Source organism: Protopterus annectens, chromosome 11.part0 (assembly GCF_019279795.1).
Source record: "Protopterus annectens isolate FY-2018-M chromosome 11.part0, PAN1.0, whole genome shotgun sequence".
Classification (NCBI taxonomy): Eukaryota; Metazoa; Chordata; order Ceratodontiformes; family Protopteridae; genus Protopterus; species Protopterus annectens.
The window spans coordinates 212,025,748-212,045,418 of record NC_056745.1 but is presented as its reverse complement, the minus strand read 5'-3'; the positions used below and the strand labels follow the sequence as shown (position 1 = coordinate 212,045,418).

Genomic DNA, 19,671 nt, shown 5'->3' with positions numbered 1-19,671 from the left:
AAAAATCACACCACCACCTAATTTGGACATGATGTGACATGCGAATCAGCATGCCCGCCAGTCATCTGTGGTTTCCACACTAATTTCAAGTGTGGACCAGCCCCAACATGCCCAAAGTTGCGCAGAAGTTAGCGTGAGGGGCATAATATTAGAGAAGTACCTCAAGCTTAGTTCTGCACAGGTATAGGCGTGTTGGTAGTGATCAACAGGGAAAATGGGCGTGGAAACGCCCGATGACTGGCAGGCATGCCAATTCACATGTCACGTCATGTATTTATTACTGAAAACTGCTTAATATTCATGCACGCTTCTTTACAGATGTGGATGCCTTAAGGACAGGTGACCAGTTAAGCACTGAACAAGAGCTGTAAAACAGTGCTGATATCATCTTCTTAAAACATTTTCAGTTGGTAAAATGTAACAGTCAGTATAGTTTAGAGAAACTTTTGTGGTTTGACCCCTGCCTGATTGCCTGACTGAAATGTGAAATGTGTGTTAAAGTAAAAAAATAAATAAACAAATAAACAGAACCCATTCATCAATATTCATTTCTGCGCAGGAATGAATATTCAGCAGATTCCACACACCTCCAGGAATTGTCAGACTGCAGGCGTGTTTAGGGTGGGATTTGCTACTGCACATCCTGCGATGTACTTCTCTAATATTATTCCTACGACAGAACAAGATTAGCATGCACATTTATAAAAAAAGATTTCTGCCCCCAGATGTAAGGCATAATGTAAAAACATTCCCCCCTCAGATGTAAGGCCTAATGTAAAAGCAATCCACCCACACACAAATTAGGGCTCCTGACATGGAAACACAGCAGAAATACACTGCCATATCTACACTAAATGCAAAGCAGAAAACACCATCTTTCTTCCCCTTTCTCCCTTTTCTCCCACTGAGCTACCAGTGTCAAACTTTTATTTCCATATTAATACCATCTCTCACCCTCTTCTCACCCTTAGCTTTTTCTTGCTTTTAGTAGGTCCAATAAATTTATTAATATTCGCTATAATAAAACTTCTTCCTTACCTTACTAATTCTTCTATTTGAATATATGTATTGTTTGCATTTGGCATTGTTGATTTGATATACGTTAAGTTTTTTATACTGTATACTATATATATTCCTCAAATTGTCTTTTGTACCAGTATAACATTAGTACTGTGGACTTTATGAAAGTTAAGTTCTTCATACTGTATACAACATGTATTCCTCAATTTGTCCTTTGTACTAACAACATTGTATTTGTGGAGCTTTTCTTCCCGGGCCCCAACTGAAAATGGGACAGGCCAGGCCCAGTCAGACACTCCCGATAAACAAATGGAAATAAAATAAATAAATAAAATAAGTACTTTAGGGTCACTTGTTCATACTGAGCTGAACAGAGGAGGGGTACAGCCACAACTCTGTGCCGAGATTTCAGATGACTAGAGGCTTCTGAGCTTCCTAAAACATAAGTTGCTCTGTTTTCTTGCTTAGTTTTACTATTTATTGCTTGTTCTTACCAACTATTGCACTTTTTATTGTCTGCTGCCAACTTTTTTACTGTATTTTATTACTGTAAACAAACTGCACTGTTGTACTGCAGTTGTCTGCCTTAAAGGACCTGTTAAAGCATTTTAGTTACTGTTTTCACTGTTTGTAAAGCTTTTTTAGCCATTTTTACTGTTTGAAAGATATTCACTGGAAATTGTCTCCATTTGTTAAGCATCTGTTTGTTCTGATTTTCCTGCCAAGGAGTGTATCATACAACTGATTTGTTGCAGTTAAAAGCATTCTATAGCATCTTCTTGCTCTTTTTTGTTTAAAACTTTTATTTAGTGTTTCATTGATGTTTTTCTGTGTGGTAAACATTTCTGTAGTGTTTCCTGACGAAGCTAGATTAGCTAGTAGCTGTAGCATAGTCCAGATACAGGTTTGTTGCATCTGGGTCTGTTTGTAGTAGCTATTTGTTCTGAGCACATTTTGCAGGCCATCTTGGATTAGAAAGGGCCCTTTTGCACTCTAGTGAGAGGACTGGGCTGATTGGTCCCTGTCTGGTAAAGGCTGGCTGGTCTAGAGCTTGGAGTAAGCACCTCATTGGTTCTTTTGAACTTTTTTCAAAGTTGTTTTAGGTTTTAACCTTCTGGTATTTAACCACCACCCTTGAGTGGGTTTCTGCTTGTTTGCTCTTTGCTCATCATCGCGACTGCCGCATAATCGTGCACTATAGCTGGACAGATACTTTTGGCAATTTTTCCTTAAATACAGCTGCATCCCAGCAGTGTAGTTCCTCATTAGAACATTTCCGGGCAAAGAGGCAGTACTAGTGAAGCTGTGTAAGTACTCCATTGTAATAATGGCCTTAGGAGGTTTTCTGCAGCCTTGCTCTGGGTCTATATTAGAATATCGAAGTTTCATATCTTTGAATGTTCTAATATTGAGCCCTATTCAGCGAAAGCTGAAAATATCGAAGCAACAGAAAACCAAATTTTTTCCTTGGGAAAGAATTTGGTTGCCTGTTTCTGTTGCTTCGATATTTTCATTGCTGTGGTGGAAAGTTATGAGTCATGTTCAGGTAAGTGTGCGATTGAGTGCGGGTTAGGTTAGTTAGGGTTAGGGTGTGGGTTAGTTATGTGTGCGATTGTATGGACGTGAGGGTTAGGGCAGGTTAGGTGAGTTAGGGTTAGGACACGGGTTGGGTATGTGTGCAATTGTATGGACGTGAGGGTTAGGGCGGGTTAGGTGCGTTAGAGTTAGGGCGTGGGTCAGGTAAGTGTGCAATTGTGTGGACGTGAGGGTTAGGGCGGGGTAGGTGAGTTAGGGTTAGAGCGCGGGTGAGGTGAGTGTGCGATAGTGACAGACCTTAGGGTTAGGGTTTGGGTTAAGGTAAGTGGATAGTTAGTGGTGTGTGTATAGTTTAGTGTAGAGTTAGGTGTAAGATTTTAGGTGTATGTGTGTGGATTGCTGTTTGTTTGGTGTGCTTGTGTTGTGTGTATGTGTTTTGGAACAGCAAATTTTTTCCCTAGAAACAAATTTGCTGTTTTGTATTTTGCCGAATAGGGGTTGATATTAGAACATTCGAAGTTTTGAAACTTGGATGTTCTAATATAGACCCCCTCCCCTCTACCTACTAGTGTAGCATTAAGCCTAGCCTCTGAGGTATTAACACAACTCGCCCACTAGTTATTCCTACATGTGACCCCTTTCATACCATATTCCTGTTTCTGACCATATAAATTCACCTAGCACTAGGAATGGCAATTTTCCACAGTTTCTCCAGCCAGCTTGGTCAACATGGGCATCCTGAGGCAGTGTAGCGACTGGCTAATAATCCTGCCACCCCCATGGTGCCTTTTTCAAGGCAGTATCAAAGGGACAAAATTCCTGAAGTAAAAATACAAACCAAAAACAACCTCAAGGTCATGTTGCTAAATGCTAGGAGTCTTAACATGAAACTGCATTCACTGGAAGCAGTCCTCATCCTGGAGGATCAGACATTTGTGCAGTCATGGAGACCTGGTTCAAAGCTGTGGAGAGCACTCCAACCGTACTGGGTTACACCTCCTTCCACATGTTCAGGCCACAAACTGAAGGCAAAAAAACTAAAGGAGGGGGTGTATCAATATTCATCAAGGATAAATACACCTCCAGAACAGTATGATACCATAGAGATACTTCACGTGCAATTAACTGTTGGTAGAACACCTTTTCAAGTTATTGCTAGCTACAGAATCCCCTCCATGAATCAAGACACCCATTCTGCCTATTTGGATCAACTTGAGTCTATCAAGATACATACTAACACCATAGTTTTGGGTGATTTTAACTACCCTAGCATTGACTGGGTGAGTTACTCATGCTCAATCACCTGCCCAAAAGTTCCTTGACTTTGTTAGTTCCAATGCCCTCGAACAGCTGGTTGACACCATCACCAGGGTACCGAAATCCTGGACCTGGTGCTTACAAATAAGGGAGACTACTGTAGCTCCCGCCACTGTGAGTTCATCCCTGGTGAGATCTAACAACAAATCAGTCTCATTTGAGGTAACTATCACACTTGACCCTCACCTAGCAGCAGCTAGACTAAAAAACGTCTCCAAAGCAGATTATGACCTCTTACAGGATGGTATAAATAGCTTCATTGCACCTGTCCCCTTTGACGGAACAACCGAGCTCTACACCAATGCCCTATACAAGCGCCTGTATAACTGCTTTGACTCGGCAGTACTTGTTAGGACCAAAACAAGCTCTTCAAGGAAAAGTAAACCTGTCTGGTGGGCAACCAACATTAACAGGCTTTACAATAAAAGGAAGAAACTCAGGGGCGGCTCGTGGCATCGGACTGCCAGACTGCAGCCCCCTCAGCTAAAAAGTAAAGTGTTTAAGTGATTTAAAAAATGTCAAAAAAAATTTTTTTTTTTAACTTTAAACAAACTTCGAGTCCGTGACTCGGACGTACGAGCATGCGCATTGCGCACTTTAACCCCCTCGGGCTGCAGCGGTTTTAAACAGCTTTTTTTTTTTTTGTTTTCATTGCAGCCCGGAGGAGTAATGAAGGCATCATTCTGATGCCCAGAAGTCTATGCGGTTCCAAACCGCATAGAATTGGAAGGGGCTCGGACTGTGACGTCCGCAGGCACGTCATGACGTGCTTACTGGGCTAAATGCTGCTGATTGGTTGTCGCTCTCTTCCCGGGCTTTATGTGCTGGGAAAAGAGCGAGAATCAAACAGTAAGTCAGTTGTGGATTGATTCGGAGTCAATTTGCCATTGGATGTTTATTTATTTTTTTTGGGCGGCCTATATTTTGCTGAAGAAGAACAGAAGAAGAACTGAAGAAAGAAGTAGTAGAAGAAGAAAGAAGTTAGAAGAATAACAGAGTGAAGGTGCAGAAGTATACCAAGTAAGTAGGAAGGGTAAGCTAAGGGTAAGCTAAACGGCAGGGAAATATAGATATGGTTGCTTGAAATAAGCCATATTTTATTGCAAAGTCTTTTCCATAATGAGTAGTGTTGTGGGTTAAAGATTATAGACAGCAGCAGCAATACCAGTTTGTGTATACTGCCTACAAGTAACTGCATGAGAGTCCATTTTGGAAGTGGCTCATTTGTAGTATTACTGTTTGTTTCTATTAGTGTAGCATATAGGATGTAGGTTACAGTTAGTTTTGCAGAATATCAGTGCTCCCACCCCATATCTTTTACAAGACCTGTTGTCATGGAATGTGCAATTTTTTAGAAACATGTTAAGAAATCCAAGGTCTCTTTTATAGCCATAGTTCTGTAACAGCAACATTTTTTTGAATTTTAGCATTCTAGTCATGTTTTGAATTGTGTCAATGTATTATTTATTTCAATTAGATTAGAGGATCATTTGATTAAAAAGTTATTTAAAAGATGACAGCTAAGTTTAAGCAACTACTAGGGCAGAAATTATAATGAAGTAGAAATTACATTTTATATATAAAGCAGGTACAATTATAACAGGGTTTTATGTGATCTATTAGACTTCTCCTGAAAGGAGAATAAGTATTATGTTGTGTCTGTGTTCAGCATCTAGGCGGTTTTACTTTGCCGAGATAATTTTGCTGAAGAATTTTTCTCCAGAGGTGAGCCCAAATGGATGAGACCCACTGTTTTGACTTATGGCAGAGAGGAATAGATTGCCAGTCTGCTTCTAAGGGATGGGTCATGCTGTGATTGGAAGTCATTTGGCTTTCTGTAAAGAAATGCCATGATGGTCTTCCTGTAGATAAAGGTTAATAAGTCTACATATAATATTTATGGTTGTTTGCATTTTGCTGGTATAGTGAAGTTGTACAGGAAGAAAACTGTGGTGCATATTCTAGTTTATGAAGAAAGAAAGTAATACACTTAATCACTACATACAAGATTTTTTGTATTAGTTATACAACATATATACAACTTCATTTAAAAAGTTAGTACAGACAGAAAGGAATGTATAGAATGTCCTGTAAGTCAAAAGAAGCTAAAGGTGAAAAGAGAGAGAACAGAAGCAGCAGTCCTGCATATACAACCATGAGCGGCTTGAATAGTTTCAGTTCTTCACAGCTTACTTACTCTCTCTACTCTGATGCTGTCAATTATAAAAGTTCGAATGCTGGCTGGAATCATTCAGTGCCTTGTCCACAACGAATAACTGCAGACAGGTCAGTCAATGATTTCCTTGGTCTGTGCTGTGCTGCTCTAGGTTTCACGTGCAAATTTAGGTCAAGGCCAGCAATGTCAACTTAACTGTAGTACAAATATCAAAGCAACTGTTTTTTAACTGTAGTACAAATATGAAAGCAACTGTTTTAGTCTTCCAGAATAAAGAACAGTAAAGAATATTGATTTCTTTTTAAATGATTGGAGATTCCCATTTTAAATAGCTATCACAGCAGTAATAGCTTTGCAATGCTTGTTGCTGGCTGGGGATTTAGTAAAGGGAAGCAAGCAAGCAAGTGCTATTTAATGTTTGAGTTTAGCAGCCTGACAAATTTCTCTGAAAGAGTTTTCTTTAATTTTTTAACATATTTAAAAAGGTACAACCACTACATTATTCAGTACTACTAATGGAATATATAGGAATCTTCAGCTATTCATTCACGTCACAGTGTAAATGAGGTAAGGGTAACCGTAACACATGTAGCAGTACTTCCAGGCTTAGATGTGACATTTCTCATGTATCATTGCCTCTGTCCTCATATGAGAGTGTTGCTGTTTTGTTAAAATTATCAGCTGTACACATTATAATACTGAATCTCCTGTGGCTTGTATTTCAAAACTATATATAAATTGCATCCATCAGCAATTTCTATGACTAACGCTGCACTAGAGGTGGCTACACATGGGTAAGAATTTGTAAACCTAGACTGCATGCTTTAACCTCTAGCTGATTTCTTTCAAGTTTTATCTAGAGGGAGAACTGTTTTCTACTGAACCAACCTGTAAAGTCTCCCTATTAGAGTTTGGAGGCCTGCTAATGTGATTTTTGATAACTATGGGTTATAAGTTGCAACTGAGTCTGTCAAAGTAGGGGGATACACTGAGATGCCTCAACCACAACCTTATATTGAATTCTCCTTCAGGCACACTGTCGGTGCCACTGTTCTGAGTATTGAATCTATGGTCTGCAGTTGTTAGGATTTCAACAGGCATCTGCCTCTCTAGTTTCCACACAGCCTTCAATATTGATTTATGAAATTGCTTGTTTTTTCCTTTAGGTCAACTTTTATGACAACCTCTGATTAGTTTTTACTTTTGATATATGTTTATTTTTAATCAAAACTATATAACCATTCCATATTTTTTTTCTTTCCCAAGCTGAATTACTTTACAGTTTTATGCTCACCCTAATGATTTTCATCCCTTTTTTTTTTTTGTGCACATACAACCAGTATTTTTAACTGCTGAAAACTTCTGCTGTGAAATGCCCAAAAAGTATTGAGAATTCCTGTCTCAAGCATTTTTGAAGACATGGCCTTTTAGTTATACATATGATTGCCAGGTCACCAGCTAGGACCTGCACTGGCTCTGTCTTTAATGCACAGAAGGAGCACTTAACATAAAGGACTGCCGTAAGTGTCAGTGTTTCAGTCTGAACACCAAAGGAGAAGGCATGAGAAGTTAGATGGCCACCATGGCAATCTCTAGCAAACTGTAGTGATAATTAATGCATTCACTTAGTCAGTCAAGCTTATGTTTAAGCAAGACACCTTTTATTTATTTTTTTAATTATATAAAGATCTGCTGGAAAGTTATCTGCTCAGATTTTTTTTTTGCATAAAGCCGGTGCTATTTTACAAGTTGGAAACTAAGCAACAGTGATGAGCATTTCTGCAACATTCTGAGGTTCACTGAATGACAGGTGTTTTGAGTTTCAGATTCATACCCTACAGAAAATTTATACTGATACAAGACCTACTGAACTTTCTAAGTTTGTAAGAGCAGCATTTAAAAATTGTCTGTATTTTTGGGCCTTTGTCCTACTTTTATTTATGGCTTTATCCAGATTTCTTGCTCCTGAGGTTGAGAGTATATGAAATGTGTCAGGGCCATCGCCATCAGCCAGGCACTTTTCAAATTGTGACATAGTTGTTGTACCCCACTCCCCCATGTAGTGACTTTAGATGTGTCCAGGCAAGGAGCACTTAGAGTATCCAAGGTAGACACAAGTACAGTCATGGCTTTTAATCTGTCCTTTAATTTGCAGAATGTTCTGGTTTTCTGTCATATTTTTATATAGTTGATTTTGTGTATTTAGAAAATGCATTTTGTTGGCTGCTTGTTTTTTTTTTATACTTTATTTTGACTGGCATTCCAGTAATGTATTTAAAAAGTAATTTATTTTTTCATGCCTCACAACCTGTTTCTCCATCTAGATATTAAGTAAGTTGTCATGTAGCCAATGCATTGAAATATTTTTTTCTTCTACACTTCATTTTGTCTTGATTGGACTCTTGTAATGACTGTTTGGCACCCAGGGCAGCATATTTAAACTTCCAGTTGTTGTGGTTTTGAGCATAGCTCCACCCCTTTCTATTTGGCTACACCCATTCAACTGTCTCCTGCAGCCCCCCTTTAATTTGAAGTCACCAGCCGCCACTACTGATGTCCAAGAATAAGGAGGAGACACTCCCTCCTCAGCTTAAATAAGCAGATAAAACTTCTTGTGAAGTCCTCCAAGGCAAACTACGAATACATTAACTTCCTCAACCAAGGATAACCATAAGGCGTTCTTTAGTTACATCCACAACTTAAAAGGTAAGGCTTAGATTTACGCCACCTGGTAGTTAATGGTAACACATACACTGAGCTGGTGGACATGGCTAACCTGCTAGCCAACAAGTTCAGTGAAAACTTCACTCCCCTGTCCCTGCTACACATACTTCATGTCATCCCTCCCACCTGTCCCCTACCTTGTATCTCTAAAAAGCAGGTCACAAACGCCCTCTCTAAGGCCAAACATACAGCATCAATGGGGCCTAATAACATCCCAGGCTGCATCGTACATGGGCTCATATAAGAATTAGCATCACCATTGGCTACTCTTTTCAATCACAGTCTAAGCACTGGCTTAATCCCAGCTGAATGGAAAACAGCCACCGTTATCCCCCTGCATAAAGGTGGTGGTTTTACTGACCCTGGGAACTACAGACCTATTAGCCTGACTAGCATTATCTGCAAGGCCATGGAGAGAATCATCATAGACCTTATCAACACACACACACACACACACACACACATATATATATATATATATATATATATATATATATATATATAATCTCCAAACACTAGATCCTACCCAGTTTGGATTTGTCAAGGGGAGATCATGCTTGTTAAACCTGGTGGACTTCTTCGAGACAGTCACAAGGGCCCTGGATGATGGGAAATCTGTGTATACAGCCTACCTAGACCTGGCCAAGGCATTTGACACTGTCCCTCACTCAGGCATCTTTGACAAACTCTCTCAGCTAGACATCAACCCTTATATCATTAAGTGGGTTGCGAATTGGCTCTCTGATAGAACCCATACAGTCAAAATACGGGAATCTACCTCCAAAGCAGACCCGTTACCAGTGGTGTTCTACAGAGATCGGTCCTGGGACCTCTACTGTTTGGAATCTATTTCTCCTAAGTACAAGCTAAAACCAAGGGACTGTGGCTGACAAAGTTTGCTGATGACTGCAAACTGGGTGCAGTCATAGAATCTCCAAATTATGTCAACATCCTTCAAGAAGGTCTTAATCAAACAAATGATTGGTACCATCCTTCAGGAAGGTCTTAATCAAACAAATGATTGGTACCAAAGTCATGACCTCAAACTCAATGCAAAAAATGTATTATCATCCCTTTTGGCAAGAACGATGTTCCTGCAAATTGCTACATCAATCTCAATACCTTAAGTACACACTCAGTGGTGAGAGATTTGGGCACTCAAGTTGACAACAACCTTGACTTTGATCACCATGTCTCCAGAGTGGTAAGAAGAGCATTCTACATGGCTCACCTCATAGTAAGGGTATTGCCTCAAGAAAAAAGTGAAGTTACCACCTGCCTGTACTCTTCACTCATTAGGCCAATTATTGAGTGCAACATCCCTTTTGGCATGTACCTTTCAAAGCACCTTCAGCAATTGGAGAGACCACAAAGGTTCCTCACAAAGAAAATTCAAGGTCTTCAGTAGTTAGCCTATGTGGATTGGCTGAAATCACTGTCACTTTATTCTGTTTCATACAGATTACTCGGAGGCAATCTCTGCCTTGCATATAAGGCGATCTCTGACTCTGCTTTATTGGAAATGCTGCAAATCCGCAAGTCAAATGGCACACGAGTTACTCGCTCTAAAGACCTAAACCTGGTATGTGACATCAATAGAACCTGCTGGACGAACAGATTTGTCTCCCAGAGGTTACCACACCTTTGAAATAGGCTCCTACCTCAAGTCAAACAGAGCACCTCATTGGCTCTCTTCAAACCTAATCTGGACAATTGGATGGGTAACCGTAAATTCACCCTGGGGGTTCCACTTGTGCCCCTGCTGGACAGGGGCAATAGGTGCTGATCATGATAACAAGGGTAAAAATTGGCTAGGCTTGTAAGGGCCCTCAGACCATTAGCCTGGTAACTTCCTATGATCCTATGACAGAGTCTTCTTTCATATACTTTGGGTAGACTTGCTAGCGTCTCCTTTCTTTTGGTTAGATTTGCTTTGACAGATGCTGAATTAGTTGCCAGAAATAACAGCCAAAACACATATAGCTGGAAAAAATGAAATAGAGAGAAATCTCCCCAACACTTCTCCCACTAGCTTTATGTATCCACTTATAGTCATACCCCGTATAAACCAAGCACCTTTAACGTGAAGTAACTATTAATGTGCCTGGCAATTTTGCTATCAACATGTTTATTAATCAACCTTTTATTTATTAATTTATTAATTTATACTAGAATAATATTCCCAGAGTTTTCTGTTTCTCAGTGCTCTATTAACATAAATATATAACTGTGAACAACTGTATGAAATATTTTTCAGCAAACCAGCATCAGAGTTGCAAAATGTGAAAGCTGTATAAAATCTTCAGTTCTTTTTTAAATAAAGCTGCAGCAAAGATGTGAAATAGGAAAAACTATATACACTCGACTACACTTTTCTCTAAAGAAGCAACATAATGTGAGATATGACAAGCAGTGAAGAGCATGTGATTTTTGTCTATAGAAATACAGCTGTTTTGAAAAGTAGACGGTCACAATCACACATATAAACAGAGTTTTGTGCTTCTTGGACTTGCTACTTCTTATCAAAAGCTGTGTCACCTTATTTGTGGTAAGAAGAGTAAGACATTTCTGCTTTTTAATACCATTGTTGTGGAGAAGTTATTTGGATTTAAAATTTTGACCAATATGAAGTAAAAGGTCAGTATTTCCTCACCTAATTTAGAAAGGGTGGCTTGTCTAAAAGAACTTTTCTGATTATTTCCTGGGACTCATCCTAGGACTTACCTAGGGGGTTCTTCAAGTAAAATGTCTCTTTCTTTAAAAAATCATCCCAGCAGTTAGATTATTTCATGTTGGAGTGCTTGGTGGACTTCTCCATTTATCCCAAATCTCTGACAAGTTCTGATACCCCTGATAAGTGTAAACAAAGTCTTGGAAAATGAAATGTTTACAAGCAGGGAACTGGGATATGAGCCATTTACAGACTGCCTGTGTCTGTTAGAGACATAGATTCCAAGCCAGGGATGAATTTCCTCTTCCCTATCCAATTGTCCAAATTACACTTGAAATGGGCTAGGGAGGAACTCTGATTATATGGATGGGGAACCTGTTCCAGAGAAGGGATAGTCTCTGAGATTCATATCTGTTTATCTAGCAGATCCTATTTATATCACAGGCAAGGTTTAAGTATTTAGAACAGGTAATTCTGGTGCTAAATATTTTGCAGATATGCAGGGGATCCATCAGGGTGGGGTCTAACAGTGCCTTGTGTGCCATGCTTAGATCCCCCCTTCAACAGCCTGTAGGAGACAGAATACAGGAATAGGGTCTTGAGGTGGTCTGCACAGGACATGTTACTTATGCCCTGTATTCTTTTAGTGAGGAACCTCTTTGGAAATTTCAGTGGTTGGATGTGCCTGATTAGGTAGGGGGCATTGTACTCGATGATAGGTCTGATGAATGCCAAATAAAGTGGAACAGTGACTCCTTGGACTTAAATGCCATATGTTTGTTTATAAATTGCAACATTTGCATCTGACGTTAGGAAATTAACTTTTTTCCACTGTAGTGCGATCTTGGAGTTGGTATATTTAATTTACAGGGGGTGTGGGAGGTGCAGGGGTGTAGTAGAAAGTATATTTGTTAGTTAGGTGTTGTTGTAGGTGGAGGGGATCTTATTTACTTGTGCAGTGTAGATTTTCAATGTTATGAAGCTCACTTTCAGTGTTCTGAGTTTTCAATGTTTTGGGTTTTCAGTGTTTTGAATTTTCGATGTTTTGGTCTCAATGTCATGAACTTCAACGTTATGAAATTTCAATGTTATGAAGTAGACCCATATGTGTGTATATGTATGTATGTGTATATATATATATATATATATATATATATTATATATATATTATATATATATATATATATATATATATATATATATATATTTTTTTTTTTTTTAATATATGTGGGGGGAAAAAAGATAGCCTATTCCTACCAGAAAAATACTACTTATTCTGTCCCACCTCTTCCAATGCAGCCTTATTTAATTCATTCCTTTTGTGCTTTACTTGTCTGTTCTCTCCCTTCTTTCCAACTGGCCTAGCTACCCCCTTTCTTAACTTATAAAAGCCAGAACAGGGTGTCCAAAAAAGAACACCTTCAAAGGGAAGCAGAAGCCTGTAAAAGTTTTCAGAGGCTGCTCTCCAGAGGTGTTGAACTTTAATCCCTACAATCTCCTGTGAAAAGTTCTGACGAGAATAGAGCATTTCTGTTCTTGCTGGTGACTATTGAAAGCATACAAAAACCTTCATGAACTTACAAACAAGTACAGCATGTGCACAGTATTGGGCCTGTTTCACACATATTTACATTCTTCATAGTCCAGTTTGTGGAGTCTCACAAGTGCCAAACTGTAGTGGCAGTCCTTCACAGGTAAGAGAACTTTCAAACCCAGTACCACTTGTTTGTACTTTACGTGTTTAGAAACAGGTGTAGTGCTACTATTCTCACATTCACCTTACACATCTATGAGGTATGGGACTATAAATACCCTGTGTTTTGTATATTTATCTTTAAAACATTTTACAGTGACATACGTATGTCCAATTGTTGGCCTCAAATCTTGTTTTGTTCTAACCCCACATTTCTTTGAAAGACACACTTTTATTGTGCCCATCTTACGTGATGCATGTAGACTGCATTTTATGTTACTGTGTCTGTAATAAGTTTTCTACAATTGATAGTGTTGCATTAATTATTCTTACCTATTTGTGAGACAGTCACCAGTGTAAGGGTCACAGTTGACAGCACAATCACATGGTCTACAGCCATACTCTCCAAATCCCCAGTATCCTACCATGCAGTGATCACAGTTAGGACCTGCGACACCAGGCTTACATAAACAGTCACCAGTACTGGCTGCACAGGGAGGCGTGATGTTCGAAGAGATGCTGACTGATCCAACAGGGTGACAAGAACAAGCTGTATCAATAAAAAAAGGAGTTATTAACTACATTATTAGTGAGAGACTTGTGATCTGTAGCATCTAACTAAAATGTATCTCTTGTCAAATGAAATGAAGAGTTAAATGCGGCCTTTGGAATTTCATCTATTAACTATTAGAACCATGCATCTTTCTGACAAGTCAAGCTTTGCCTGCAGTTCAGATGTGGGATATGCTGATCTTCATGTCCTGACAGCACTTACCATATATACCTGTAGGTGGCAGCACAGCTTGTTTCCTATTACTGTAGTTCTAAGTACAAACCTCCCAAAGTCTTGTTGAATTAATGATAATTAAACTTTTCTTTTTACTGTAAGTTATTTTACAAATACAGCAAATGAGTATCTTATGTCTTGATCCGATTGTATTGTTAAAAAAGGTTACTCATGACAATGAATATGGTTTATGTGTTTGAGACTTAGTGCATTTTTATAAACATAAGACAACCAAACTTTGCTTTCAGTTTGGTTATGCCAGCATTTGTCAATGCGGGCATATGCATAACATTTTTTCCCTAAACAGTGGGTTGCTTAGTCATTAAAGGTGGTGGCTCCCTTTTCCTTAGCTTCATCTGCAACATGTATAGTGTTTTAACTCCAGAAATAGATGATATATCTGTTTATTTATTTATTTGATTTGATTTGATTCATTGACTAGGTAACTGGCCTGGGCCAGTAACCCTTTTCTGCCATAACCCGGGCCATTTAGCCATTAAGAATAACAGTATAATTACAGTGTGTTTGCAAAATAAATTAGATATTGATAACAAAAAGTAAAAAGAGACTTGATAACATAACAGGAAATGTATCAATAAACAATAAAAGCTTTTACAGGTAGTATCACATACAATAAATGTGTGTACTTTCAAATATTAAATCAGTATATCTTTAAAATTCCATTCTTACCTTATTATCCTAAGAATATTAGATCCATTTAAAATTAAGCTTTGTTTTATTTTGCATACAAATTCAAGTTTAAGGAAACAAAGATTTTGCAGTTTATTTCTTTGAGTAGCATATAGTGGTTCTAAAATAAGTCAGAGTAGAAAAATTAACACAACTAAATTGAAGAATGTGTATGGAAAAGAAGAAAAGGTACTTGGAAAATGAAAGTCAAAGAAATGTGAAGTAACATTAATTATCATAGCTATAGTAGAGTATTTAATAGATTAAAATGTATTAAATACAACATTTGGATTCAAAATGAAAATTAATTCAGGGAAGATTTACTTTATGCAACTATTAATTCCTAAAGAAAAAAAGATTTAATTGTGGAATAAGGATTAATGAAGGTCAAAAATGGTGATTTTATTTGCTTTTTAATGCATTATATTGGTTTATTCTTAAGTCAGCATATACAGAGTCATTTTTAATATTTGTGGGAAAGTGATTTCAGCTTCTCAGAATAACTTTTCTAATACTTTTTTCACCTGTAACCTGAGTAAATGAAGGATTATTTTGTGATTCTAACTAGGTCACAAGGTGATGTATTTGTGTATTTATCTAACTAAAGGAAAGTGCAGGGGAAAAGGACAATCCCACTGACTTAGACTCGTCATCATCAATGTGAGGCTTTCCAGGATACTTTTTTAAGTCCTGGGATATGAGTGATATCATCTGTGTTTCCTAATGCTGGTCTGGACACCATCACATCGATGTTATAGTTAATATTTATGCAGTAGCACCAGCCAAAGCCCAGTCTTAGGTTCAGCTTCTTGGTACTCAGTTGAACTAATTGCAGGAGACTCTGCATCAGGGTATTGCTATTTTGGGTAACCATTTGAAATGTTGAGACCCGTTAGAGCGAGTCCCGAAACATGGAGACTGAATGGCTGAAAGAACAGAATTACATATACTAAGTCAGCGATGCCATTTCTCGGAATATTCTCTTTTCTGTGAGGTATTGAGATCTCAGAGTAGGTATATATAAGTGCGGGGGGTGTGGAGGTGCAGGGGGGCTTGCCCAGTCTGCAAAAAGAAATTTTAAGGAGAAGAGCAATTTTTGAGATTCGTTGTTCTCCTGTGTTTTAGGTATATATATATATATATATATATATATATATATATATATATATATATTTTTTTTTTTTTTTTTTTGGGGGGGGGGGACTTTTCGACACTTAGCATTTCGATTGCAAACACTTCAATAGGGAGACTCTGATTTGGCCACTGCTGGATGAGGTCCTGTGTGTGACTATGGCACTATGCATCATCCAAGTCATGGATGAGATCATTTGTATAATTGCACCAATCATAGCACTTTCTGTAGGGTTTTGTGATAATCTTTATTAGAAGGCTAGCCATAGACTTCTGAAAGGCACCCATTTCCACAAACAGCACCCTAATGTTATTGCCCTCTACTTTCTTAGCATGGCTCTACTTCTTCTTGATGTGGATAAGCATCATTTTAACAATGTGCTTGTTGACAGTCCATTGGCAAAGAAGGAAACAGTGCTGACTACAATACAGGGATCCTGAGGATGAGTAGTAGCCTGGTCACCTGCTAAAGCTGGTAGTGGATGGAGAGGAGTGAAAGGATTGTGTTGCCTCACGTCTCTCAGAGGGGAAAGGGAGGGGTGCATGTCTGGAGGCATGCAAAATACACCAGTTGCCCTGGTGGAGACTGGAGAAATATGCACAACATGTTCTGCTCATTCCGTGACATTGGTCTGTTTGTATGTCTTCTGGCTTAAATCACTTGTAGAAGTGAGTGACAATCCTGCCCTATGACCTTAGACTTACAGAGCTACTATATATTCACCTGTTTCAATTTCTGAATTCTCTAAGCTTTGTCAAAAATGATTACTGTATATTTATCACTGTTCTCCATTCCTCCACTGCAGTTTGTCTCTCAAAGTCAGAATATAGTCCAATAAATCTGATTAGCAGAATATCATGAGAAAGGTATAGGTCAAGAAGAAATATAACAAACTAACATTTGGCTGTGGGTGGAAGGGCTACCTGAATCTGATACCAAGTTCTGAAAAAACACTCTGGTTGTTAAAGTAATAAAAGAGGTCAGTGTAGAGATTGACAAGGAAGGTTCCTTAGTTAAGCATATATTAAGAGAAGATGCTTCTACAAACTACACTAAAGCAGTGAGCCAGTCAGAGACATGGGCATGATTCTAAGTTTAAGGCAAATAAGATAACTGGGGAAGAAGTGATAAGGAGATTACTAGGACACCCTGACATAAGAAAATTATTTTCATGGATTGCTTTTTACAGAGGATGAACTAGATGAAAGGGGAGTATTCATAGAAGATGAGACCAAGGCATCTACTTCTCATCAGAATACTAATGCAAATAATGGAGATATGGCTGACCTCCATTTAAGCCATACCAATTTCAAGGAGACCCAGCTGGAATAAAATAAATTAAGTACAGCCAGAGAGAATGTAGCAAGAGTACAAGAGGAAACAAAGGAGGAAATCAGCACCCTCTTCATATCCATGGTTTGACCTAAGAAACAACCTGCTTGACTGGGTAGCCAAATACAAAGAACAGACACTGAGACCGTTATTAGTTCCAAAGCCTTTTAGAGTACTTGTGATGAAGTTAGCACACAGTCATATCATGTGAGGTTATTTTCAGCTGGATAAGACAAAACATAAAAATGTGATTAGATTTTGTGGCCTGGTATTAGAAAAGAGAGCGAAAGATTTTGTTCATGTTGTGCTGAATGTCAGAAAAACAGCTCCCATCCCAGGGTTAAAGAGACCTTTGGTATCCTTTCCTCCCAAGGAAGTCACACTTGACAGAATATTAGTGGACCACCTGTAAAACTGATTAAGGTGTAGCTTGGTAATCACTGATTATGCAACAGAATTTTAAGAGGAAATACTTCTATAAAAAGTTAATACAAAGTCCATAGCAAAAGCACTAGCACTATTTTCTTTTTTCCCCTAGGGTAGAATTTTCCCAGCAAATTCTTATTGACCAAGATACCCCATCATGTCCAGAATAGCGAATGAACTTTGCCAATTTTTTGAAGTGGAACAATTAAGGACATCTGGATACCACTCTCAAACAGACCAGTAAGTTGAAGACTTTAGCAAAACTTTAGTCTATCTTACAAAACAGTTTAGAACTGAAAAAAAAATGAAAAATGGGACTAACTGCTTCTATATCTTCTTTTTATAAGGGAATAACCTGAACCCTCAACAAAATTCACACCATTTGAATTGCAGTATGTCTGACATCAATGAGGCTCACTAGATATAGCAAAAGAAACAAGAGAGAAGGAAGACATCCACTTTCAACATGTGACAGTACATTTTATAGACCTGCAGGATGGGTTAAGTATTACATAATATCTATAGTAAAAGAAAATACAGAAAGAGCGCGGGAGATAATAAAAGAGGGAATGTAACAAAAAGGCTCATCTCATAGAGTTCAAAACAGGAGATACAATGTTTGCATTAGTACCCACTGCTGAAAAAAACTTTCTTTGCACAGTGGTAAGGACCACTTGAAGCTGTAGAAAAAAAAAATAAATTACGTAAATTATAGAATGACATAACTGGCAAAAATTAAACCAGTACAGCTATATCATCTAAATGTTCTAGAATGATGGAGAAAAATTGAAGTTTCTGTAGTATGTATGCTTGCAGTGGGAGTTAAAGTCCTCACGGTATGTCCTGCAGGGAAAAAAGTTGAAATATGGTCAATGTATCATAGGCATAGCTAGGCTTAAAAGGATCCCCTTGGGTTGATAGTCTAGTATACTATCAATAAAAACTGATAAGTATTGATTGCCAAGGGTTTTTTGGTGGCACATGTAATTGAAAATGGGTGGCTAAGCATTTAAAAGCTTGCTCTCTCTAAAAGAGAGATTGGTGTCAGACAAGGGATATGTTACAGTTTCCCATCCATTGATCTAAGTTCCTCTTGAATAAGTGGAGAGATGAACTCTGCTCACATGGATTGGAAGACTGCTTCACTAAAGGGGGACATATACCTGTCCTCATAATATACTATTTATGTTGCAGGCAAGGCTTAGGTCCCTGGATTGGGTAATTCTGATGCTGTTTGTTTTACACATGAGCAACAGGTCCATTAGAGATGGGTCAGAAGATGCTTTGTAGAACAGGCATAGGTCTGTTGTGGCAAATTATAGAAGCTCAACAGTCAACTGATCCTCTCTCAGCAGCCTGTATGAGATCAAATATAAAGACTAGGCTTTGAGGCTGTCCACATTTTACTTGTTTTTCATGGCATGATTTTTTTTTTGTGAGGATTCTCTGATGATGCTCCAGTTGTTGCAGATGCCTGAGGGGCATTGTACTCAATGACTGGTCTTATGAGAGCAGAGTACACTGGAAAGATGATATGTTTGGATCTAAATGCCATACTCCATTCTCCACTTATACATTGTGCAACATATAATGATCTCCTCACTACACTAGACACATGATGTTCAAATGCTAAATTTCTGTCTACATGCATTCCCAAACACTTCACTACAGAGCCTACTCTAAAAGTGTGTTGTCAGTGTAGTCGCTTGCTGGAGTGACCATCTTTCTGAAAGTTACTATGATACACTTTTTGGAATTGACACTATGACTTTGGCATCAGACATTAGTCTATGTTAGGCCTTCTTGGAGGACATTTGTGTCTTGGGGGATTCAAGAACTGCATCCAATTTGCATTCTTCCACAGACTTGGTCAGCTAAAACCCCTAGACATTAGAATTGACCTCAAAGAAGTAGATGCCAAACAGGAGTGGCCCCACCACTGAGCCCTGAGGCACCCCCACTAGTAACGGTCCTTTTTGTGAAGGAGAACTCCCCTATTCTGACTTCTTGGGTCCTGTCTATAAGCCCACAGGCTACCTAGTGGGTGATGTATGGGGTTATACCTAGTTTAGTGAGCTTTTCTACAATGTTCAAATGCGGTATTGTGTCAAATGCCTTGGCCAAGTTGAGGTAGGCAGTATGCACCATTTTTCCATCATCCATTGCT

General features: G+C 38.6%; 1 protein-coding gene across 1 annotated transcript in view; it reads right to left on the bottom strand.

Annotated features, from left to right (window-relative positions):
- NTN4 (netrin 4) overlaps positions 1 to 19,671 on the bottom strand; it is a 299,848-nt gene that overhangs the window by 108,034 nt on the left and 172,143 nt on the right. The window contains exon 6 of the mRNA XM_044087633.1: positions 13,471 to 13,687. Within this exon, the coding sequence (XP_043943568.1) occupies positions 13,471 to 13,687 (217 nt within the window). The remainder of the gene's footprint in view (positions 1 to 13,470; positions 13,688 to 19,671) is intronic.